General features: G+C 34.0%; 2 protein-coding genes and 1 pseudogene across 3 annotated transcripts; 1 reads left to right on the top strand and 2 right to left on the bottom strand.

The window, feature by feature from the left end:
- Nucleotides 1-238: 238 nt before the first annotated feature.
- LOC111292408 (protein FEZ-like) lies at nucleotides 239-3,027 on the top strand (annotated as a pseudogene). Its single transcript, XR_016345982.1, has 3 exons — nucleotides 239-921; nucleotides 1,211-1,512; nucleotides 1,602-3,027. The product of XR_016345982.1 is annotated as a protein FEZ-like (transcript).
- Nucleotides 3,028-6,679: 3,652 nt separating this feature from the next.
- On the bottom strand, nucleotides 6,680-7,706 carry LOC111293386 (uncharacterized). Its single transcript, XM_089766275.1, has 3 exons — nucleotides 7,244-7,706; nucleotides 6,727-6,740; nucleotides 6,680-6,685 (listed from the first exon to the last, which is right to left on the bottom strand). Exons 1-3 carry the CDS (start codon nucleotides 7,704-7,706, stop codon nucleotides 6,680-6,682), a joined length of 483 nt encoding a protein of 160 aa, XP_089622401.1.
- Nucleotides 7,707-9,804: 2,098 nt separating this feature from the next.
- On the bottom strand, nucleotides 9,805-10,371 carry LOC149516562 (uncharacterized). The gene is made up of 2 exons (XM_089766274.1): nucleotides 10,347-10,371; nucleotides 9,805-10,172 (listed from the first exon to the last, which is right to left on the bottom strand). The coding sequence occupies exons 1-2, from the start codon at nucleotides 10,369-10,371 to the stop codon at nucleotides 9,805-9,807; spliced, it is 393 nt and encodes a 130-aa protein (XP_089622400.1).
- Between the last annotated feature and the right edge of the window lie 6,423 nt (nucleotides 10,372-16,794).

Here is a 16,794-nt window from a genome sequence, read left to right as displayed (position 1 = left end):
GGTTTTAGAGGAATTTTGAGAGAATCTCATGGATTTGAATATAAATTTGAACTTATTGTGTTGATAGTTGGTCCTGATCCAAAAAACTTTAAATCCTATTCAAGCAAAGGTTACTTTAGGCAAAAAAAAAAAAATCATTAAAATAGTATGATACATTGGAAGGTTGCTCTGTCATCTTATCTTTGATTTTCAGGATAAAAACCAGAGGTGTGTGAAAACAATTTGATTTTGGAAAACCCAAAAAACAGCTGGTTTTAGAGTCATATTCAGATCATTAAATTGGATTGAAACAGGTTCATATGGGATTGGGAATGAAAAGGAGTTGAATTAAAATTCTTATTCCCTTGACTTGAGATTCCATGAAAATCCATTCTTTAGAGAGAGCTTAGCTTGGCTCAACTTAAGCTCAAATTCTCATCAAAGTCATCGTGACTTTCGCATAAACACGCTCTCCCTTTGAGTAAACCTGAAAGGGCGGCCCTAGCTTCGGAGGCAGAACCCCTTTCAGGAAGCTTATAATGGCTTTGAAACAAGTGAACTAAGCTCGTACTGTAAACTTGGTTCTGTCTTTGAGTTCATGTCCAAGAACTGCTTCAGAGCATAGGCTCCAACTGTTTCATCAATAGTTTAGCTTCGAATTTCAGGATTTCGAACGCGATTAGGCCTTTGCGTTTTATATCCAGTTTATACAAAATTTCATTAACTTGTCGCCGTACTCTGAGGAGAGAAGTACAAGTAACATGGATAAGAAGAATGATGTTGATAAGGATGAAGATGTGATGTTGCCAGGTTTTCGATTTCATCCAACAGATGAGGAGCTTGTGGGATTTTACCTCAAGAAAAAGATTCAGCAGACACCTTTGCCCATTGAGTTGATCAAGCAAGTAGACATATATAAACATGAACCATGGGATCTACCAAGTGAGTTTTCATCATTTCCATACTCTATTACATGAGTACTTGATCAGAATTTGGCTTTACTTTGTGATTCACTTTACTTAAATAAAGCAAATTCATCTCTGTTTGGCTTCCAAGAAACTTAGAGAAATTTCCTTTCAATCCTTAGTGATGGATTCTAGGGCATAAGCTCACAAAAGTTTCAACATCACTGCTGTCCAGTGTCCAAAAACTAGTCTGTTTCTTTTTCTTGGTCCCTCTAGCTATGAGGAAAAGTTACGAGTACTTTTCCTTTTTTTCATTCTACAAGCAGAGCTAGCAGCTTCAGGGGAGAAAGAGTGGTATTTCTACTGCCCAAGAGACCGTAAATACAGAAATAGTGCAAGGCCTAACAGAGTCACAGAAGCCGGATTTTGGAAGGCAACTGGAAAAGACAGGCCCATTTACTCATCCGATGGCACCGAGTGTATTGGTTTGAAGAAGTCCCTTGTGTTCTACAGAGGTAGATCTGCCAAAGGGATTAAAACAGACTGGATGATGCATGAATTTCGGCTACCTTCACTCTCAGACTCAACACCACCAAAGAAGCTTTTAGACAAAAGCCTTCCTGCAAATGTAGTGATCGTTGAATTAATTGTCCAATGTTTTCTTTAATTATGAACAGTCTGAAATTATGAGTTTCTTTAATTTACCTTATTCCACAGGATGCATGGGCTATTTGTAGGATATTCAGAAAGACCAATTCAATGGCTCAGAAAGCTCTTTCTCACTCTTGGATATCCTCATTTCCAGAAACTACAGCATCTGATATACTCCACCAAGGTGTACCTTGCACTAAGTTGAGTCAATTCAGTTCAGAGAACATTTCTTGCCGAACCAAAATGGGATCAGCAATACAGTTATGCAGCAATAGTGAACTACAACAAGTGTCCAATGCTAGTTTTTCTGCTCCAGATATTCCTTCTTATAAATCATTCAATCCTACAGTCCATAGACCAACTTCACTTCCTGTTTCCAATGGAGACCTTCACTACAACTTCATGTTTTCACAGCTTGATCACATGCTATTAAGTCCACCATTGATCAATGATGTTAGGAAGGCCTCCGAAAGTATAGATTTCGGAGGGCAACAACACCAATACACCAAGGCAATACAGGTGTAGGAGAAAGTGAGGAGTGCACGAGTAAGAACTCGAATGCAACCCCTGATGATAACCTTTGGGGGACTATCCGACCAATAGGATTTCCTTTCAGCTTGTCTCCAAATCTACCGTGGGTTTCACCTCAATGTCCAAGTGAGATGTCAACTACTTATTCGACTGACAAATGCTATACTTAAACAGCTGTCTACTAGTTTTGGATTATTCAGTTGGAGCTAGTATGGACAGCATACCTGTTCACAGTATTATTGTACAGTTTTCACATATTCCAACTATCTACACATCCTAGGCTGAATATTTTGCTCTCATTTATTTGTTTCCACTTCTTCTTTCCCCCACTTGCCAATACAGGAAATTTGTTATTTCCTTTGTCCCACCCACCTTCCTTATTTCCTTGGAAGGGGAATGGAGTCTGCCTAGATGCTATATGAGAATCAAATTAATAATCTTTTTCAATTCAAACACCTTTAGTTTTAAGTAAAATAATTTGTTAAAACACATAGAAGGTCACAAATAATAAAAATTATCTTCTCTTCAGTCTTCATTTGTTAAAATTTTAACAGAGAAGTCATTCATCATGACATTATTGTAAAAAATTCCAAAAATTTTGTCCTATATAAATCACGCCTGAAGAGAAATGGAAGAGTTAAGAGTGGCTGCGAAGGCATATTATGAATCAGTTCCAAAGAACATCAAGGAAAGGGCAAATGGATTTTTTGACGCCATGAATCCAAATAGAGATGGCAAAGTAAGACGCGAGAATTTCATGGTGATGATGAAGCAAAGAAATCATGTACGGATGATGAACAGGGAGTTGTTCAATCCGTTGAACAAAGATGGGACTCGAAAACTCAGTTTTTGGGATGTTTTGACATTGTACAACATAGAAAAAACTGCTGAAAGGCCATTTTCCGATGGACGGTGTTACAAATTTTAGTGAAACTTTCACTTAATACACAAATAATTCTTTATGTAGTAGGGGCAATGTTGGATGTATAAGATGATGAAAAGAATAGAATAATAATTATTTTATATTATAATTGATTTATATATAAAAAAAAGATAGGATTGCAAGGAAGATTAATTTATTTTTTGGCATAAAATAATTCAATTCTTCTAAAGTGATGAAGTTTATTTTTATCCATGAAATTGAATTTACATATCTTATTATACTCTTAAAAATTACATTAATAATTTAAATTTTATAAACTTTGAAGAATGATAATTTTGATCAATAAATAAAATTATCTTATTCAAATCGTTGCACACATCAAATATAAAATAAGATAATATTATTTAATTTAATCATATTTGTAATATTAATTTATCCTATCCAGGGATTTAAATTACGATCGTGGTCATATTTTTTGTCATGTTGTGTTTATCACGGTTGCAAATATAATAGAGATCATCGTAGTTATTGTAGTAATGAATTTTTTTAAATTTACACAACTTGATACAAAATGAAGTAATTATAATTATAATTATAAAAATTCCTATTTTGTAATTTTTAAAGTGATTTATAATCTTTTATTTACTTACAAAAAATTATTCATAATTTTTTTGAGATTATATAAAGTATTTATATTTGATTTAGTAACAAATCTTTCCTTAAGAAAAGTTCATATTTAGTATTAATTTCAAGCAAACTAAATATATATTAATAAAGTAAAACATATTAAATGTTAAGTATTCATGTATTATAATATTATAGATTTAAAAAATATAATTTTATTAGCTTATAAAATGCTCAATTTATTAAGTAATTTATTTTTTAACATATTTATTAATTTAACATTTTTACCATAAATTACTTTTTATTTATTCTATAATAAACAACATTTCAATTATTATTTAGTTATACAAAAAATAATCAGAACTAATCTAATCTTAAAAAAATTAACAATAGAAAAACCATTACTAAAATTCAAATATAAAATCATAAATTAAAAAAAATTTAAAAAATTCCAAAAAAAAAAAAAAAACTAAATCCACAGACCCCTTATGCCCTGCATTTTCACTATTAACTCTTCACTTTTTATTTTCCCTAAGTTTCCCCCAATTCTAAGCCATTCTCGATTTCCCTCTCATCTTTCACCCAAGTTATCTCCCATCCTAATTCCCACAAACCCAAATACCGATTTCAACATTCTACACACCCATAATTCAAATTCCCACTCACAATCCCTCTATTGCTTCTCACCTCTCTTTGAGTTTCAATTTCACACACAAAGCAACTTTCACCAGCAGAGTTCAGTTTCATTCAACAAAAAATCACAAGAAGCTGTCAAAATTTTCAACAAAGAAAGTAATTTAAGTGCTGTATTGCTTGTGCTTGATGTTTTGTATGGATGAATTTGAGGATTGAAGTCTCTACCAGCCTAAGGTTTCTCCTATTTGAAGATTTTAACCTTTTTTTTTCTTTTTACATAGAATGTTTGAACAAAAAACGAAGTAGCGATTGATAGCGGATTGATATTACTGCTATTCACTGATTTATCGTTTTTTATGGCAGCTACCTACCGCTACTGTTGTGATTCAAATTCTCGTCTTTTTTTCATTAATAACGGTGGTAGACAATGGCGTTACAGCAAAACAGCTACTGCTATATCGCTACTCCACCACTATTTGAATCCCTGATCCTATTCTATTATAATTTTATGCACCAAACATATTTTATAAGTTCTCATGTTATTGAATAGCATAATCCCTTACCACTATCAAAAATATATATACTAAGGGTTAATTTAGCATTGCTATTGCATTTGAAATATATATTTAAAAATGTGATGAGAAAGTATAATTAAAAATTTTAAGTGTTTGGTATTACATTGAAAAATTGATGTGAGTAATTGAAATGTTTAAAAATATATTTACAAAATAATAGGGTAAATTTTAAAAATATTCCATGTGATTAAAACCGAAATAAAAGTGTCCCATTAGGTTTAAAACATAACACTTAACTACTTTTCAATATATTTTATTTATTTATTTTACCCAAAACCATTACTTTTTTTGTTTCTTTTTATTTTTTTATTTTTTCCTTCTTTTTCATCTCAATTCATCATTTCTCTCTAAAAATTCATCTTTTCTCTTTAAAAATTCATTCTCTCTCTCTAAAATCAAACTAATTTTTTCTCTAAACTCAAACTAATCCACAAATAACAACTTTCAAACTACCAAAACCTCTACGCCACCACCTCTATTACAAGTTAATATCACCACCAGACTTCATCGTTAACTCATTCTCTCTCACTAAAAATTCATTAGATGTGTGCAAAATGGTTCAACCCTAGAGGTGCCAAACTATAAGTTCTGTTCATTTGCAATTGATGGAAGAAAATATAATTAGTTTGTCTACCTTAATCATGCTTAATGACTTCTCCGTATGTTTATTATATATCTCAACATTTGTTGGTTTTTAGTTCTTGATCGTTTTAGTGTCGTTACCCATGTAACTATTACTCGTGTGTATAATTGGGATGCTCATCAATGAAGAATTTGTCAAACTGCTACTTTTACAACAGCTAAGGATTCATGAACTAAGAATACATTCCTTAATCTAGAGGTGGAGAGTAAGCTCCTATTCTCCCATTTCGTTAGTAAGGTGAATGGGTTTTTTGTGTATTTCTAGATTAATCTAAAATTTTCCTTCATGGTCTACCCATATCTACTCTTTCCAGTCCTAGATTCTTGGTTCTATGGAGTGAAACATATGCTTATGTTGCTGGGAGCAATTTTTGATATATAAAACTTTTGGACATACATAAGATGTAACAACTGTCTTCATGTGATTGTTAGTTTGCCAGGGGTGTTTTATTTTCTGTTAAATTGTTTCATTGTTGAATCCAACTATTGCAGTAAAGCTTTTGGTTCAAATTTTAAAATTGGTAAGGGGATAACAAGGCCTCGAGCTTGATTTAATGTGAAAGAAATTGTCGGCAAAACTTGACAAAGTCAGATAACAAATTGTCCAAACAACTGGGTCTTTGAGTTGCCTTTTAAATGATGGTAGCCGCACCTTATCCATACTACAAAAGGTTTTCAATAATGAAAGCTTTCAATTATATTTATCTACTTAGGCAAAAAATGAATATGGTGTTAGGCTTAATGTATGTGAAATCAAGTGGTTTTAGAGAATGAAATGTTAGTGAGAGAGAAATAGTTAACAACGAAGTTTGGTGGTGATGTGAACTTGTAATGGTGGTGGTGGTGTAGAGGTTCTAGTGGTTTGAAGGTTGTTATTTGTGGATTGGTTTAGGTTTAGAGAAAGAATTGATTTGGTTTTAAGGAGAGATGATGGATTAAGATGAAGAAGAAGAAAAAAATAAAAATAAAAAAGTAATAGAAAAAGTAACAGTTTTGGATAAAAAATAAAAAAATAATTATATAGTAGTTAAGTGTCACGTTTTAAACCTTAAGGGATACTTTTATTTTGACCTTAATCATAGAGTATATTTATGAAATTTACCCAAAATAATAAAATATTAGAAATATAAAGATGATAAAGTAATTTTTTATGCAAAACACACTTTTTCACTACAAAAACATTTCTTAAGGAGCTTTTTGATTTGGGTTGAAAAATCAAGTTTTTGGATTGAAAAGCCAAAAATTTTTATCGTTTAACACTGCATGTACATCAAAAATAGCTTTTGAATGCAAAACTTACTTTCAATAGCAATGCTAAACAAAACCTAAATCACTAAATAAAACATGTTGATCAACTCATTTTACAATTGTTTTACTTTTAAAATATTAAATGTTACTATCGACTGAAATTTGGATCAGTCAACATGTCATTAAAACTAGTATTTAAAGGTTGTAAGTTTGAAAAAGTATAAATGTATAATATCTTCTTCAATTAAATAAAAATTAAAAAAGGGTAAATTAGGAAATTTTAAAAAAATTAAATGTTACTTTGTTATTAGGCCTACATAGAGAACCTAGTCCTTGAAACACCTTTTTCTAAATTAGTAATCTAAAATATAATACGATAATACAACACGAACACGATTAAAATAAAGGATACAAAAGTGACAGTTTAAAATTTTAGTAATAATTATATATGAATTTAACGAAAAAAATACATTTCATGTTTTCATATCGACATGAATTATGATATAATTTTTTTTTTTTGAACAAAAAATCCCCTTTCATTGATTTAAACTTGCAATATCCATTAGTACAGCTAAAGTTATCGAATCTGGAAAATCCTCTGTCGCTATTTAGCTGCAAACTATATTGTGCAAGTGAATGAGCTGCCTCATTTCCTTCTCTCTTCGTGTGTTCTATCAAGCATATATCAAACTTCCTTACCCATCTTCTGCCATCATGAATAATTGGGCCTATGTTGGATAGTACCTCATCCTTTTTTTTCAAACAGTTTGAAACTATCCGAGAGTCTCCTTCAAGCACAATCTTCCTGCATCCCATTTGTATTGCAAACTCCAACGCTTTTACTGCTGCTATTGCTTCTATTACACAAGCATCAGATACTAGGTTCACTATGAATGCCACTGCACCTGCAACTTGTCCCATGTGATAATGTATGAGAACTCCAACATCTCCTTTTCTGCTGTGAGAGTATAGAGCACAATCGAAATTGACTTTGTCGAGCGTTTCTGGTGGTGCCTCCCATTTCCTCACCATTGTGTTCCTTTGGTTATTTTTCTATAGAGACTTACTTTTGTATTCATTCAACAACATTTTGGCTTTCTGCTCAATGGTGTTTTCCGGTTGTGATTGCCCCCTCTTCACATTTGAGTTTCTGTCTTCCCATAATGACTAAAGTAACATAAGAAAATTTTCAATGTCTGTATTTGATAGTATCCTTGCAGTAGTTTCCCGCCACTCTTTGCAACTTTGACTTGTTATCTGTACCATCTGTTTCACATTGTTGCTCTCAGACAGTATTCTGGACGGGGTAGAGCAGTCCTTTAAAGCATGCAAGACAGACTTATTTGTTATTCCACATCTTAGGCAGCATGGATTAACATTGTTGATTTTAGCTGCTAGTTTCTCGATCGTTGGCAGGATTTCGTGACAGGTTCTCCATGCAAAGAGTTTTACTTTAGGTGGTATCAATGCCCTCCAAATTTTCCTCCATACCACGAATTGGTTTCCTGCATCTGTATCAACCTCGGATTGCACCCAGTATCTATTTTTTACAGTGTACTCCCCAGTTTTGTTAAAATGCCAAATTAATTTATCAGCCATACCCCTTCTACTCAGAGGAATCACACAGATTGCATCAGCTTCAGCTTGATCAAATTCCATCCGTATTAAGTTCTCTTTCCACCTTCCGTTCTCTTCATCGATCAGAGCCTCAATTGTGGCATCCTCTGCAATGCTGTTTGGTCTTGAAATAGGTTCAAAATTTCCTTCTATGGCTAACCATTTGTCCTTCCATATTCGGATGCTTTTTCCATCCCTCACTCGTCATCTTGTTCCACTAACCATCACCTGTTTCACCTCCCAAATACTCCTCTATATTAGAGATGGCTTGTAACCCAGGTTTGACTCTAGAAAACTATTATGGGGAAAATATCTGGCCTTCAAGACTTTGTAGCATAAAGATCCAGTATCATGGATTCATTTTCAGCCTTGCTTCCCTAACATAGCTTTGTTGAATTTTTCCAGCTCGCGAAAGCCCATCCTACCCGTAGTTTTTGGCATGCTCATTATTGACCATTCGAGCCAGTGTATACCTTTCCCATCTGTCTTGTTTCTCCACCAGTATCTACTTATGATGCTTCTTAGTTTTTGTGTCACGGGCTGAGACTTAAGCTCTAACCTATGTGACTTCGAGATCCGGGCATGCACTCATCCGGCGTCTCAGCTCAACCTACCTGCCATGGTTCACCCCCTTGTGAGGTATTGTTCGCTCTGACCCCTCTAGCCTCATGGTTTTGTCCTACAAAAAGTGCCTCGTAAGGGGAAGATAGTGTGAACCCTTCTATACCCCAATGACTCTCTTTTTATGTTCGATGTGGGATTCAAGACTCCTCATTAGGTCCGTGACATTCTCCCCCACTCAACCTTGTAATGCCCTCGTCATGGAGGCTGGCCACCCTGCCAACCTCCCTCGAGGTGCTTGGCGTGGATCGAACAGTTTAGGGTTGGCTCTGATACCACTTGTCACGGGCTAAGACTTAAGCTTCGACCTGCGCGGCTGCGGGACACAGGCATGCACTCATCCGACGTCCCAAATCAGCCTACCTGCTAGGGTTCACACCCTTGTGAGGTATTGTCTGCTCTGGCCCCCCTGGCCTCACGGTTTATCCTACAAAAGGCGCCTCACAAGGGGAAGATAGTGTGAATCTTTTTATACCCCAACGACCCTCCTTTTATGTCTGATGTGGGATTCATGACTCCTTCTTAGGTTCGTGACATTTTTCCCCACCCAATCTCGTAACGCCCTCGTCACGGAGGCTGACCACTCTGCCTACCTCTCTCGAGGTGCTTAGCGTGGATCGAACGGTTTAGGGCTGGTTCTGATACCACTTGTCACAGGCCGAGACTTAAGCTCTGACCTGCGTGGCTCCAGGACCTAGGCATGCACTCATCCGACTTCCCAAATCAGCCTACCTGCTAGGGTTCACACTCTTGTGAGGTATTGTCCACTTTGGCTCCCCTAACCTCATGGTTTTATCCTACAAAAGGCACCTCACAAGGGGAAGGTAGTGTGAACCCTTTTATACCCTGGTGACTCTCCTTTTATGTTCGATGTAGGATTCAAGACTCCTCTTTAGGTCTGTGACACTTGCATTAGAGATTTTAGTAAAAGAAAGCAATTCATCGTGTAAGTCGGAATAGCATGAAGAATTGCTTTTATGAATACTTCTTTTCCTAACAAAGATAAAAATCGCCCATTCCAATTTTGGATCAGAGTTTGCACCTTCTCCTTGATGCTTCTAAAAGCTTTCTTCTTTCCTCTTCCCACTAAGGTTGGCAGACGCAAGTCCTTTTTCGAATTTGTAGTTGCATTAATCCCAAACAATCGTTGAAGTGTTTCCCTCTGGCCTTTAATGGTTTTATTGCTAAAGAAAATGGTTGATTCATCAAAATTAACTTTCTGGCCCGAGCTTTCTTTATATACTTTAGCATGTTCTTCACCTTCTCGCCATCGTTTTTGCTAGCTCTAACAAACATTAAACTATCGTCAGCAAAGAAAATGTGAGTAATCTGAGTGTAGACACCATTTTATGTATTTATTTATTTATTGTTCTTTTTTATATTTTTTCTTTTCCTTTTTCTTTCTTTTTGACAGTTTTTCTGTCGGTCGCTTACAGCTGCCAGTCACTCTAACAGCCATCGATAGCCGTTTTGACAACCAATGGCCACCCTAATTGTAAGCGATCAAAATCTCAGATTTTTTGAGATTTTGATCTTCCTTTTTGCTCTATAAATAGAGGTATAAAAACACCTGCAAAAGAAAAAAAAAAGCCCGAAACCCTGAAAAAAAAATAATTGTCTGTCAAACAAAAAGCCAAAGCAAACCAAACACATACAGGCACAAAAACAACAACCTCTGAAAATGAGGGCCACAACGCTAAACAAAAAACAACATGGACACAAAAAAAAATTTTTTTTGATCGAACCTTTTAGGCTAGATCTATGCCATTTGGAGCCCATTTTTCATGAAAACAGGCTCGGATTTGGACTCAGAAAGCTGGAAGCATTTATTTAAAAAATTTTGAGTTTTTTCGATGACTAACAGACGACTATCGGCGTGGCAGTGAAGTCACCGGATACTAGGTTTTAGAGAGAGAATGAGAGTGTCTGAGAAGAAGAGAGAGAAAAAAAAAGAAAATTGAAAAAATAGTTGATTTGGCCTTTAAAGGCCTTCAAAACAACGTCGTTTAGGAAAGAAGCAAAACGACGCCGTTTAGACCCGTGACCTGACGCAGGATTCGCGCACCTGACTCGACGACCCATTCTCCCTTTGATCCTTGATCGGTCCAACTGAACCGGCCCAAACCACCGTTAAACCATCGAATCGCCCAAACCAAACCAAACCAATGTCGAACTGTCGAATGGACCAAATCGGCCCAAACCCACGCGACCGGACTATTTACCGGTTCGGTTCAGGTAAAAAATTTTTTTTTATTATTTTTATATTATTTATATTATTTTAAATCTAATTATTAGTAGTTATGCATGTTAAAAAATTTAAATTTGTTAGAATAAATCTTTATGTCGTTAAATTTTTTTTATTTTTAAAAATTTTTTAAAAAAAGAAAAATAAAAATAAACCTTATAACATAATAAAAAATGTAAAAAAGAAAAATTTTTATCCGACGATGAGATTCAAAGGTATTTCAAGTAGTGATACCTATAAAATCTCTAGGTGATAAGATTTTTTGAATACTAACAATGTATTTGAGTATTTATAAAAAGTTTTCAACATAATAAAGATTTTCTTTTCTTTTAATAAAAATAAAATTAACTAATTTATAAAAAAAAAAAACTAGTAAAGTAATAAAAATGGGAAAAAAGGAAATTTTATTTGATGATTAGATTCTAAAAGTATTCCGAGTAGAGATGCTTTAAGAAATCCTTAGGTGAGAAGATTTTTTTAAATATTACCAGTTTATTAGAATATTTATAGAAAACTTCAATATAATAAGAATTCTTTTTTTCTCAACAATTTAAATTAAAAATAAAATATCAAATAAAATAATTAATAAAATTTTTAAAAAAGAGAATAAAATGTGTGCATTAACATGATAAGATTCTGCATTGCATGCATGACATAGTTTACGAAAAGTAAATTTGAGCCTCTAAGGATGAGATTCTAAGGTATTCTGAGAAGCAATACCAAAGAAATCTCTATGTGAGAAAATGTTCTTTTAATGTTACCAACGTATTGGAATATTTTAAGAATTATTTCAATAAAAAGGTTCTAATTTCTTTTTCTTTTTCTTAAATAAAATTTGAACAAAAAATGAAACAATAAATAAAATCAAATAACAAATAAATTTTCAATAAATAAAAAATCAAGAAATTTATTTTTCAAACATCTAAAATGGGATTGTTTTTTTTATCAAAATCAAAGGATAACAAGTAGTTAATTGGTTTCATTTTAAATGGGCATTGTAGGGGTGCTAATCATTCCCCACACATAACCGACTCCCGAACCTAGACTGTTACGCAGACCTTAAAATTATTCTTTTAATAAATTTTAATTAATTTTAAGATTTCATTAAAATGATATGTTTTAATAGGTGGCCAATCGCACCTAGCCAAAAAAGATTGGTGACGACTCTCATTTTTTCATTTCATTTCCAAATTCATCATGCGGACACAAAATCGTTACGACAGCTTGACGACTCCGTTGGGGATGCCATTTGTTTTCGAGAGTTAGGCCAAAATTAACTACATGTTATCTTTAAATTTAGATTTAAACAGTCTTAATAAGTTTCTTAGATTTTTATTTTTCACTTTCAACAAAAAAGTACAAAAAAAAACAAATCGAAAACAAAAGAAAAAAATTCACACACGTTTCTTTTACTATGCCTCTTATGCTTTATTTTTCTGTGTATATTACTCTTAATAAATTAAGATATATTTGCACACACAATAACATGATGCATCTCATGCATAAGTTTTATACCTGAGCTTCATCCCTTATAGGAGGAAGTAAAGTACCTATGCCCTCGTGAGGTGATAACTTTCGCAATAGTAAGTGAAATACTCTCACTCAAATTGAACCCTTTTCGTTCGTAGCCTGTAATGGGTGAAGATCGGAGTGCCTTACTAGTCCAATGTGGACGATAATAAGGAACAATTTGGGAACCTTTAGATACGTGTCAATCTAAACCTAGCATGTAATAAGCATAAGAAACCAGCCTTAGGTAGACCATCGTCCACATTCTTATAGGAAATACCTATGTCTAATACAAAACAAAACAAAATAAAAAAATCCCAAAACATAAAAAAATGTTTTTTCTCAAACCACATCCTCACACTAACTAAATTTTGTTTTTTTTTTTTTCGCAAAATCATATCATATAGTTCTGCATCAAGATATTTACTCTAGGACAGCTTTCTCTTAAGAAGTCTTCATGGATCCCATATAACTACAGATTTACTCATTCTCAGTCAGTGTCCCATGTGAGCCGTATAATGAAGTACATGTTTGGTCAAAAGAAGCCCAACAAAAGAGTGGAGATTACCTTCCTACAGATTATATGTTTGAGAAGGTACATTTGGATCTCACACATAATGATTTAAAAGATTTAGCTGCTATCTAGGGTCAGTTAAATAAAGAGAAAAAAAAAAGCTTTTGCTAGAAGTACGGGCAGATTGCATCCCTTATTTCGGTAATGATGGATGAACAATTGATTAGGGTAGCTATACAGTTTTGGGATCTATCTTATAGATGTTTCACTTTTAATCAAGAAGATTTGTGCAAACTATCGAAGAATATTCGATTTTGCTCAGGATAAAACTATAATGTCTAAATAAAGTATTTACTCAAAAGCCAAAATAAGGTTATTATAAAATGTTGACCAAGCTTATGGGGGTTAAAGTGGAAACCATTAATTCTTTCACGAAGCCTAAAGGTGAACATCTCGGCATTCGTTAGGATTTTTTTCGAAACTTCATTTAGGAGCATTTAAATTATGACCAAGGCATGGCTATGTTCGCTCTATCATAGTATGGCATGGTAATTTTTCTAAAGATTTTGTGTTATATTGAGATAACTGTGGTAAACTTTTTTGAGCAAATTGAAACCTAAGCAATTAATCTTGCACTAACAGTTCTAGCAGAAACCATCCAATCATTGAATTTCTATCGATGAAATGGAAAGAGACTATTCATAGGATGTGCACCGTTATTATATATATAAGTTAGAAGTCATTTCAAATGCGAGAAAGAGTGCATTTTCAAAGCCCTATCTATGAAACAAAGCACCAATTGAAGAGTTATGCAAAAGCCAATGGCCAACATTAAAAACTAAGAAAGAGTGGGTCATTTTCTTGTGAAGGTTTACCGGTGATGAAATTAAATGGATGGCACCTTGGATGCCTCATGTGCCTTTACTGTATTGTGGAAGAAACGAGCCATGGATACCACTGTTAGGGTTATGGGGTGTTGTGAGTTACGCTCCATTGATAGTGCTTAGGCAATTTGGTGCAAAGTAGTTTGTTCTTGCATTCATGACTTGGTTCAGGTAGAATTCATTTATGAGGAATCAAGTTCACTAAGAACCTCGGAGCAGTTAATCCAAGCATGAAAAAAAACATGAAGAATGAGATTAGGGCCTCTCATTGACAAAGTAACTCCTGATTACTAGATTTGGAAAACAAGGTGACCTAGAGACATAGTACTATCTCCTGATGATAGCTCACACTAATCGGCTAATCTTTTGATAGAAGTGCAACTATCAGAAGTCGAGCTTGTTAAGAAAGAATTAGAAGTTGAAATAAAAAGAAATAAAAAGAGAAAATTTGAGACTTCATGAGAAGGTGGAACAATTAAAATATGAAATAGAGATATAAAGGAGTAGATTGGAAAAAGCCATAAAAGAATGAGATGTGACCAATAATGATTTGAAAGATCTTCACCAAGAAAACAAGAGGTTATGAGTCTAATTCAAGACTGGAAAGGTCACTAAGTCTTACCTTAGTTGGCAATGTGAAGTGGATGACCTCCGAGAAGAAATGAACTAATAGATAGGCAAAGCTCAAGAAAAGTAAGAGGAGGCCATCAAAATTTCTCAAAAATGTCAGAATTGGAAGAAGTTATACTCTACAACCTCAGTAAGATTGGTGGAATTATAAAAAGAAAAGGAAAGGTTGAAAGCCATGCTCACAAAAGAGAGAAAAAAACACTTTGAAGTACTGAATGAAAAAGAATCACTTCACTAGGTGATCCAAGGGTTAAAGATGCAACTGCAAGACCACAAGAGCCATACTTCAACAATAATAGATAAGTGGTATAGAAGGGAAAAAGATTGGATTTTCACATGTGATTCAGAAAGGGATGCTTGCATGAGATGAAAAGCAGAAAGCTTAGGGAAGCAACAGTACATAGAGCACCTAACTAATCAAGTTTGCAAGGCAGTGAAGAAAGCATAGAAAATGGTTGAAAAGGTAAAGGTATTAAGACAAGAAGTCAATCCCATAGGAGAATATAAAAAGTGCCTAGTGAACTTTCTAGACGAGGTGAAAGACCATTATGAGCAAGTCAAACGCTTATATGAATATAATTCTAGGATGATAAATCTCATGTAATCAAAGTTGTATGGAATCAATGAAAATTTTTAGTGTTGAAATTTGTCTAAGAGCAAATATTTCCCACTTTCATTCATGCATCATTTGTACCATTTTTGTTTAAAAAAATAAATTTTTTTTGACACATGGCATTCTTATCTTTAAAAATTTATAGTAATAAAGGTTCAAGAATAGCTCATCCTTCAAAATTTTTAACTCAACCCACTTGTCATTCATACAACACCAGAGCTCAAACAAGAATCATGGATCAAAAATAAGCTAGTCAATTTGAGAGAATCGAGAAAATTTAAGAAGAATTAAGAGGGAATTTCAGTACAATAATAAATATGCTCAAGAAACTTGACAAGGGAAAAACAGTGAAAAAAAATCCTAACTTTCAAGAGCAATTGCTAGATATAGTAGATCCTGTTTACCCTTCAGTGTTTGAGCCACGACTGACCCAACCTTCTTAAGGAACTAGAATACAAATTCCTACTTCTGGTGGATATCTCAATCTTTATCTAGGAATGACATCCATAGCTACTCTAGGACAATTTCAAAATTTTGTTAATCTTGTTATGATGGAAAAATCACCCGAGCCAATCTTGATTCTTGACTTGGATGATCCCAACGAGAGAAAAAAACTAGGGATGAAGACACTCGAGAAAGTAGAAGATACCAATGCTCGGGACAATATGAAGTTATTAAAAGAAAGGCTTAGGGCCATAGAGAAAATGAATTTTTATGGCTCTACGGATGTAGCTGACCTTTGTTTAGTCCCAGATGTGGTCATTCCACCAAAATTTAATGTCCCTGAATTTGAAAAATATAGTGGCACTAAATGCCCAATGACTCATATCACCATGTATTGTCGTAAGATGATAGCACATACTCGCGACGAGAAGTTGTTGATCATATTTTAAGATAACCTTAAGAGATCTGTAGCTAGATGATATGTTTAACTAGATAGGACTCGTATTCATTCCTGACAAGAGATCACAAGGGTATTTCTTACACAATATTAGCATGTCAGGGATTTAGCTCTAGATCATCTATCTTTATAAGGTATGAAAAATAAAGCAATTGAGAGCTTAAAAAAATATGCACAAAAATGGAAAGATATGGTTGCACAAGTACAACCTTCCCTTACTGAGAAAAAAATAACTGTTTTATTTGTGAACACCCTGAAAACACCATATTATGAGAGACTGATAGGCAATGCAACTAAGAACTTTACAGATATGATGATATCAGGTGAGATCATTGAAAATGCCATAAAAGATGGCAAGCTCGATACAGGAGAGACAAGTGGAGTAAAGAAAGGTGAAGCTCTTAAAAAGAAAGAAAATGAAGCTTAAGTAGTGAACTATGTAGGGTAACAGTTTAGAGGTCTCACACTCTACCTTGCACCAGTCTACCAAACCCATTACCCTCTCATAAATAATATTACATCCAATCCTCATCTATATCAACCATACTAGCCATTACCACAACCAGCTTATCCACCCTTATTTCAA

Source organism: Durio zibethinus, chromosome 10 (assembly GCF_047325235.1).
Source record: "Durio zibethinus cultivar Kanyao isolate XHJ-2024 chromosome 10, ASM4732523v1, whole genome shotgun sequence".
NCBI lineage: Eukaryota > Viridiplantae > Streptophyta > Magnoliopsida > Malvales > Malvaceae > Durio > Durio zibethinus.
The sequence above is the reverse complement of the archived record's forward strand: the minus strand, read 5'-3'. Positions and strand labels throughout refer to the sequence as shown.

Excerpts from the sequence above, each read along its gene's own strand:
- LOC111293386 (XM_089766275.1), bottom strand. The coding sequence starts at position 7,706 with ATGGTGAGGAAATGGGAGGCACCACCAGAAACGCTCGACAAAGTCAAT.
- LOC149516562 (XM_089766274.1), bottom strand. The coding sequence starts at position 10,371 with ATGGCTGTTAGAGTGACTGGCAGCT. Across the intron at positions 10,173-10,346 it reads TGTTAGAGTGACTGGCAGCT|GTGAAGAACATGCTAAAGTA; the intron begins GTAAGCGACCGA and ends GATGGCGAGAAG.